The sequence below is a fragment of the Xenopus tropicalis genome, chromosome 8 (assembly GCF_000004195.4).
Source record: "Xenopus tropicalis strain Nigerian chromosome 8, UCB_Xtro_10.0, whole genome shotgun sequence".
Lineage (NCBI taxonomy): Eukaryota > Metazoa > Chordata > Amphibia > Anura > Pipidae > Xenopus > Xenopus tropicalis.
Window position 1 is genome coordinate 4,170,070 of NC_030684.2, and position 8,630 is coordinate 4,178,699.

Below are 8,630 nucleotides of genomic sequence, written 5' to 3' on the forward strand. Positions count from 1 at the left end.
ATGGAGACAGTAGGGCAAGATGGGGACAGTAGGGCAAGATGGGGACAGTAGGGCAAGATGGGGACAGTAGGGCAAGATGGAGACAGTAGGGCAAGATGGAGACAGTAGGACAAGATGGAGACAGTAGGGCAAGATGGAGACAGTAGGGCAAGATGGAGACAGTAGGGCAAGATGGAGACAGTAGGACAAGATGGAGACAGTAGGGCAAGATGGAGACAGTAGGACAAGATGGAGACAGTAGGGCAAGATGGAGACAGTAGGGCAAGATGGAGACAGTAGGGCAAGATGGAGACAGTAGGGCAAGATGGAGACAGTAGGACAAGATGGAGACAGTAGGGCAAGATGGAGACAGTAGGGCAAGATGGAGACAGTAGGGCAAGATGGGGACAGTAGGGCAAGATGGGGGCAGTAGGGCAAGATGGGGGCAGTAGGACAAGATGGGGGCAGTAGGGCAAGATTGAGACAGTAGAATAAAATGGGGACAGAAGGACAAGATGGAGAAAGTAGGACAAGATGGAGACAGTAGGGAAAGACACCAGTGTTGCCCATCCTGCTGCCCTTCAGCTATGGTTGATCTGAATCTCCCAGCACCCACAGACAGCCTATGGCCCAGGGGCATTTCAGCCCCTAGTGCCACCCTGAGGTGTCCCAGGGGATGCTGCCCCCCATGCCTCTCTGCACTAGAGGAGCCGAAATTTCAATTTAGAAATCTTACTTGCCTTACTGCAGCAGTGCCCCGGGATGGCCCCACCGCCTTGGGGCCTGGGAAAAGGATATAAACACTGAAAAGCTAATATTAAAGGAGTCACTAAAATGCTAACAGTAATGAAGGATTTATTGCTTTACATCTGGGACCTAAGCCAGTGGAAGAACCAGCCCTTTCTTGATCTAGTAACTGTCAGTAATTGAGTACAGGGGCACATAAGGGCTAAAGTGTGGAAGGAGAAAGACATCATCTTGGGGCATCTGGCACTCTTGTCTCTGGTCTTTGGATACTGGAATCTCATGAGGCATCAGCAAGAGTGAATAATGAACTGCATCTGAGAGGACCAGAAGACCACTGTGCTTATTGAAGGACATCAACACTTTTCTTCGGGGTTTGGGGTTTACTAATGACCTTCTGTAATCATCTCATTGCATTCTACTGATCTTCTAGAACTCCAGAACCTTCTCATGGAGCTTGGAAGCCACGTGTCCTTTTCAAGTTCAAGACTCAACAGAAGGGTGAAGGACCAATACATGAAGCTGCCCCAAGAGGGGAAGGTAATGGTCACCTATGTTTGGAAGAACGTCCCACATGAAAACCTACAGTGCAAAACAAGGACCCTGGACTACGAGCCAAAGTCCATAGAAGGTACAATGTATTTAAGATGGCCGTACATGGAAGTTTGTTGACCCAACACTGTTTTTTCAGTAGTCTTTATCTGATTTTATTTGGTCCAGATTGTGAGGATGACCAGTTGGGAAGCTAAAGGGAATACAATGTGGTGGGTTCTTGGGTGTCTCCTTCTCCTCTTTGGACTGCAACTTGTAGATAAATATTTATACCCCCAATATAAGGTCTAATATGGGTGTCTCCGACTTGAGGCCAAGGCTTGTATAGCCGTTGAGGATAGTGTCCATGAAGGTCTTGGGTGGAATATTTCCCTATCGCCTCTATTTATTTCAGAGATTCCAAAATGGGGTCTTGCCTTCCACTTACAACACGAGGACCCCTTAAGGGATATGTATCTCATCCCGGTGAAGATGTTCAAAGACCCATTTTTTTGGGATCCAAATAAGTTGGTTCTGTGTGAAGCCATGAAGTCCAATGGGCAGCCTGCAGGTAAGAAGTACTCACTATGGGTCTCCATAAGTCTTAAGTCTTCTAGGGTCTGTGCTATAACACCTTACCTTAGTAATGTTCACCACCTTGCACCCTGAAGTCTAAAGGTGGCCATACACCATAGGATCCACTTATTTGGCCAAATGAGCTGATCTTTACACCCATATGACCACCGAAGGTCGGAGTAATTCGATCATTTGGCCTGAGGGTTTACAACTACAAGAATAGAACCCAATGAGTTGATGAGGTCCCTGATCGAAGATATTGGCCAGTTTTCCCATCGGGGGTCCCATACATGGGCAGAAGACCACCTGTAGTCTTTGCTGATCCCACCTATGTGCCATACACATTACCTGTTTGGTCACCACTGCTTTTCTGAGGCAGTCATCGGTAGCTAAGGCATCTTCTATCACCACAAGGGGCGTGGCTGCTTTAGTGGGGTCCATTGGAAGTCCAAAGTTGGCGGTTGATTTTTCATGAACTTTCAGATAACAATCTTCGACAATCTTGTAAGAAAGTAATGGAGATGGCAAGAGACTATCACCCGTGGTTTGGGATGGAGCAGGAATACTTCCTGATTGGTGCTAATGGGCTTCCATATGGCTGGCAAGAAGACAGGTGCCCGATACAAGGTAATACCCTTAATAACCAGAACACTGTGCTGTTATAACAGAAACTTGATATGGTTGAGGACCAATATCTACTGGGCAAGTTTGGAAGACGACAGCATCCACTTCCTACTACAATCCTGGTGGCCGTGTTGCCAAAGGAGCATTTTAGTTGGATCTTTAGTTACCCAACCAGTTGACCTAAACCTCTTCCAATGTCATGGCTCTCCTCCTTTCCTGTAGGTCACTGCTTGAGTTTCAGTGTTGGACCTACTGCCCAATCACATAGTGGTCTTGCAACCCATATGATCTTCTTATTTGTCTTTCACGTAAGACCATTATGGGCTTCCCTAAGGGCCTTGGGTGTAAGGGGACCATGTCCATTAGTAGAACTTTGGACTAGTCTTCTAAGGAGAACAATGAGATGAATGACAACCTTTTTTGCTTTAGGCATCCATCACTGTGGAGTTGGAGCTGATAAGGTACATGGACGGGAGATTATGGAGGCTCACTACAAGGCGTGCCTGTATGCCGGCATTAAAATCTGGGGCACCAATGCAGAAATCATTTCCTCACAGGTAACCTAGAACCTTCCTTTCTCCATGGAATACTTCCTGTGGAAACACAACGGCGTATGATTGATGGAACTTTCTATTTCTCCTACAGTGGGAATTCCAGGTTGGCCCTTGTGAAGGCACCGACGCAGGAGACCATTTAGTCATGGCCAGGTTCATCCTTCATCGCGTCTGCGAAGATTTTGGCGTGGTGGCATCACTGGACCCAAAGCCTGTGCCTGGATTCTGGGCCGATTCTGGGTGCCATGTCAACTTCAGCACAGAGGACATGAGGAAAGAAGGAGGCCTCAAGTGAGTTACCTTGAAACCACATCACATTGCCCCAACTGGAAGAACCACCTTGGGTGGGGAAGGGGACAATCAGTGGGAAAAGCAATTTTTGGGTGGGATCTATACCCTACTTTGTTCTCATGAGGCTTCACAATGTTCTGCTCCTCAACGTCCCACTCAATCTAATCTGATTCCCCCCTAGACACATTGAAGATGCCATTGAGAAGCTTGCCAAGAGGCACGATCACCATATCAGCAAGTACGACCCCACGGGAGGCGAGGGCAACGCGCAAAGACTGATCGGGGTTCTTGTGACCTCCAACATAAACAAGTTCTCCTCCGGCGTTGATGACCGCACCGCCAGTATCCGAATTCCAATCCAGGTATGGCAGCAAGGATATGGCTACTTAGAAGACCGCCGTCCTTCTGCCGACTGTGACCCTTACGCTGTTATTGAGGCCGTGGTGAGGACCACCATTTTGAAGGAGACCACGGTTTATGAAGAGAACTGAGCTTGGATCTGGATTGTCCCCTCCATTGGGGTCCTACCTGATCCACCACTTGAACCTCTACCCACTGCCCACTCTAAAGCATGGATGAGGCATCATCACAAGGAGGTAGAAAGTCCAACCCATGACCCACACCTTAGGGCAGGAACTGGAAAAATATATCAATAAAATGCTAATAATGCCAGGTTTATAGTGTATGCTTTGAGTATCACTCGTGTATTATAAGGTATAATGTACCCCCTACTGTAAATGATAAGGATATTAGCAGTCACTGAGGGGTTCTGTGCCCCCCATATAAAGGCACAAGGCTGCAGGCTGAGTTATACAGGGAACTCTGAGTATCACTCATGTATTATAAGGGATAATGTACCCCCTACTGTAAATGATAAGGATATTAGCAGTCACTGAGGGGCTCTGTGCCCCCCATATAAAGGCACAAGGCTGCAGGCTGAGTTATACAGGGAACTCTGAGTATCACTCATGTATTATAAGGGATAATGTACCCCCTACTGTAAATGATAAGGATATTAGCAGTCACTGAGGGGTTCTGTGCCCATATAAAGGCACAAGGCTGCAGGCTGAGTTATACAGGGAACTCTGAGTATCACACATGTATTATAAGGGATAATGTACCCCCTACTGTAAATGATAAGGATATTAGCAGTCACTGAGGGGTTCTGTGCCCATATAAAGGCACAAGGCTGCAGGCTGAGTTATACAGGGAACTCTGAGTATCACTCATGTATTATAAGGGATAACGTACCCCCTACTGTAAATGATAAGGATATTAGCAGTCACTGAGGGGTTCTGTGCCCCCCATATAAAGGCACAAGGCTGCAGGCTGAGTTATACAGGGAACTCTGAGTATCACTCATGTATTATAAGGGAAAATGTACCCCCTACTGTAAATGATAAGGATATTAGCAGTCACTGAGGGGTTCTGTGCCCATATAAAGGCACAAGGCTGCAGGCTGAGTTATACAGGGAACTCTGAGTATCACTCATGTATTATAAGGGATAATGTACCCCCTACTGTAAATGATAAGGATATTAGCAGTCACTGAGGGGTTCTGTGCCCATATAAAGGCACAAGGCTGCAGGCTGAGTTATACAGGGAACTCTGAGCATCACTCATGTATTATAAGGGAAAATGTACCCCCTACTGTAAATGATAAGGATATTAGCAGTCACTGAGGGGTTCTGTGCCCATATAAAGGCACAAGGCTGCAGGCTGAGTTATACAGGGAACTCTGAGTATCACTCATGTATTATAAGGGATAATGTACCCCCGACTGTAAATGATAAGGATATTAGCAGTCACTGAGGGGTTCTGTGCCCATATAAAGGCACAAGGCTGCAGGCTGAGTTATACAGGGAACTCTGAGTATCACTCATGTATTATAAGGGATAATGTACCCCCTACTGTAAATGATAAGTATATTAGCAGTCACTGAGGGGTTCTGTGCCCCCCATATAAAGGCACAAGGCTGCAGGCTGAGTTATACAGGGAACTCTGAGTATCACTCATGTATTATAAGGGAAAATGTACCCCCTACTGTAAATGATAAGGATATTAGCAGTCACTGAGGGGTTCTGTGCCCATATAAAGGCACAAGGCTGCAGGCTGAGTTATACAGGGAACTCTGAGTATCACTCATGTATTATAAGGGAAAATGTACCCCCTACTGTAAATGATAAGGATATTAGCAGTCACTGAGGGGTTCTGTGCCCCCCATATAAAGGCACAAGGCTGCAGGCTGAGTTATACAGGGAACTCTGAGTATCACTCATGTATTATAAGGGATAATGTACCCCCTACTGTAAATGATAAGGATATTAGCAGTCACTGAGGGGTTCTGTGCCCCCCATATAAAGGCACAAGGCTGCAGGCTGAGTTATACAGGGAACTCTGAGTATCACTCATGTATTATAAGGGATAATGTACCCCCTACTGTAAATGATAAGGATATTAGCAGTCACTGAGGGGTTCTGTGCCCCCCATATAAAGGCACAAGGCTACAGGCTGAGTTATACAGGGAACTCTGAGTATCACTCATGTATTATAAGGGATACTGTACCCCCTACTGTAAATGATAAGGATATTAGCAGTCACTGAGGGGTTCTGTGCCCCCCATATAAAGGCACAAGGCTGCAGGCTGAGTTATACAGGGAACTCTGAGTATCACTCATGTATTATAAGGGATACTGTACCCCCTACTGTAAATGATAAGGATATTAGCAGTCACTGAGGGGTTCTGTGCCCCCCATATAAAGGCACAAGGCTGCAGGCTGAGTTATACAGGGAACTCTGAGTATCACTCATGTATTATAAGGGATAATGTACCCCCTACTGTAAATGATAAGGATATTAGCAGTCACTGAGGGGTTCTGTGCCCCCCATATAAAGGCACAAGGCTGCAGGCTGAGTTATACAGGGAACTCTGAGTATCACTCATGTATTATAAGGGATAATGTACCCCCTACTGTAAATGATAAGGATATTAGCAGTCACTGAGAGGTTCTGTGCCCCCCATATAAAGGCACAAGGCTGCAGGCTGAGTTATACAGGGAACTCTGAGTATCACTCATGTATTATAAGGGATACTGTACCCCCTACTGTAAATGATAAGGATATTAGCAGTCACTGAGGGGTTCTGTGCCCCCCATATAAAGGCACAAGGCTGCAGGCTGAGTTATACAGGGAACTCTGAGTATCACTCATGTATTATAAGGGATAATGTACCCCCTACTGTAAATGATAAGGATATTAGCAGTCACTGAGGGGTTCTGTGCCCCCCATATAAAGGCACAAGGCTGCAGGCTGAGTTATACAGGGAACTCTGAGTATCACTCATGTATTATAAGGGATAATGTACCCCCTACTGTAAATGATAAGGATATTAGCAGTCACTGAGGGGTTCTGTGCCCCCCATATAAAGGCACAAGGCTGCAGGCTGAGTTATACAGGGAACTCTGAGTATCACTCATGTATTATAAGGGATAATGTACCCCCTACTGTAAATGATAAGGATATTAGCAGTCACTGAGGGGTTCTGTGCCCATATAAAGGCACAAGGCTGCAGGTTGAGTTATACAGGGAACTCTGAGTATCACTCATGTATTATAAGGGATAATGTACCCCCGACTGTAACTTACAGCAGTAAGGGGTTAATGAGGTACCATATGGCTGCCGTTCATCCAACCTCGGCAGACCACTTAATCAGTGCCGTGTCTCCATTAGCCGCTGATGGGGCAATTAACTGTGTACATGTGACTGACTGGCCTCCGGCTTCTCCTGGATACACGCGGCCCCTGTGTTTGAGGAGCCCTGGGGGCGTCAGAAATGAGTCTAAAATAAGAAACTGTGTGGAAGCTTCCGCTAATACTCAGATTCAGATCTAGATAAATATAGGAAGCTTTCAACATTTGGAACATTAAAATGATTCTCATAGAAGGGGTTTATTTCCCCTTTAAAACGTCTCCTGTTCGACCTCAGGTGGCCATTACTGCCGTGTTGGTGCAGATTAGGCGTATGGGCAAGGTGTTAGCGAGGCTCAATACAAGGCGTATCTCTCCCCGGGATTTTCTGCAGTGATCTTACTGGAATGTCTGGGTTAATACAATGTTCAGGAACCATTTTATACAGCAATCTTAATGGCACGGCTAGGGTTAATGCAATACTCTGAATGCATCTCCCCACATGGTATAGTCCATCTCCTCCCATGGTATAGTCCATCTCCCCCCATGGTATGGTCCTTCTCCACCCATGGTATGGACCTTCTCCCCCCATGGTATGGTCCATCTCCCCCCATGGTATGGTCCATATTCCCCCATGGTATGGTCCGTCTCCCCTCATGGTATGGTCCATCTCCCCCCATGGTATGGTCCATATTCCCCCATGGTATGGTCCTTCTCCCCCCATGGTATGGTCCATCTCCCCCCATGGTATGGTCCTTCTCCCCCCCATGGTATGGTCAATCTCCCCCCCATGGTATGGTCCATCTCCCCCCCGCCCCCCCATGGTATGGTCCATCTCCCCCCATGTCTGAGCAATGTAAACAATGGGAACCCTCAGTCCCAGTAATGTCGCTCACAGCCCCATTTTGTATCAGGGAAGGAGATGCTGAAGCTGCCGGGGTGGGGTTACCTGCAGCAGCCAATCAGAACTTGGCTTTTATAGGGACTATCTGCCCTAAGAACTATTTACCCAAGGGACTATCTGCCCTAGGTACTACTGACCCAAGGGACTATCTGCCCTAGGTACTATTTACCCAAGGGACTATCTGCCCTAGGTACTATTTACCCAAGGGACTATCTGCCCTAGGTACTATTTACCCAAGGGACTATCTGCCCTAGGTACTATTTACCGAAGGGACTATCTGCCCTAGGTACTATTTACCCAAGGGACTATCTGCCCTAGGTACTATTTACCCAAGGGACTATCTGCCCTAGGTACTATTTACCCAAGGGACTATCTGCCCTAGGTACTATTTACCCAAGGGACTATCTGCCCTAGGTACTATTTACCCAAGGGACTATCTGCCCTAGGTACTATTTACCCAAGGGACTATCTGCCCTAGGTACTATTTACCCAAGGGACTATCTGCCCTAGGTACTATTTACCCAAGGGACTATCTGCCCTAGGTACTATTTACCCAAGGGACTATCTGCCCTAGGTACTATTTACCCAAGGGACTATCTGCCCTGGGTACTATTTACCCAAGGGACTATCTGCCCGATAGCAGCTATCACTCCCCCGCCCCTAGTGGCAAAAGGAACTTCCTATTACTATAAACACAGGGAAATACACAAAGCAGAGTCCAACTGATACCGGTCCCTCTTC

General features: G+C 46.8%; 1 protein-coding gene across 1 annotated transcript; it reads left to right on the forward strand.

The window, feature by feature from the left end:
- The first annotated feature begins 458 nt into the window (after window positions 1-458).
- On the forward strand, window positions 459-3,973 carry LOC100498257 (glutamine synthetase). Its single transcript, XM_031892112.1, has 6 exons — window positions 459-1,354; window positions 1,670-1,825; window positions 2,314-2,457; window positions 2,884-3,011; window positions 3,100-3,299; window positions 3,481-3,973. Exons 1-6 carry the CDS (start codon window positions 1,174-1,176, stop codon window positions 3,788-3,790), a joined length of 1,119 nt encoding a protein of 372 aa, XP_031747972.1. The 5' UTR covers window positions 459-1,173; the 3' UTR covers window positions 3,791-3,973.
- The last annotated feature ends 4,657 nt before the right edge of the window (window positions 3,974-8,630 follow it).

What these genes read in the sequence shown, in the direction of transcription:
- LOC100498257 (XM_031892112.1), top strand. Translation starts at nt 1,174, where the DNA reads ATGGAGCTTGGAAGCCACGTGTCCTTTTCAAGTTCAAGACTCAACAGA. An exon ending in CGAGCCAAAGTCCATAGAAG is followed by an intron (nt 1,355 to 1,669) that starts GTACAATGTATT and finishes TATTTATTTCAG; the next exon opens with AGATTCCAAAATGGGGTCTT. An exon ending in GTCCAATGGGCAGCCTGCAG is followed by an intron (nt 1,826 to 2,313) that starts GTAAGAAGTACT and finishes ATGAACTTTCAG; the next exon opens with ATAACAATCTTCGACAATCT.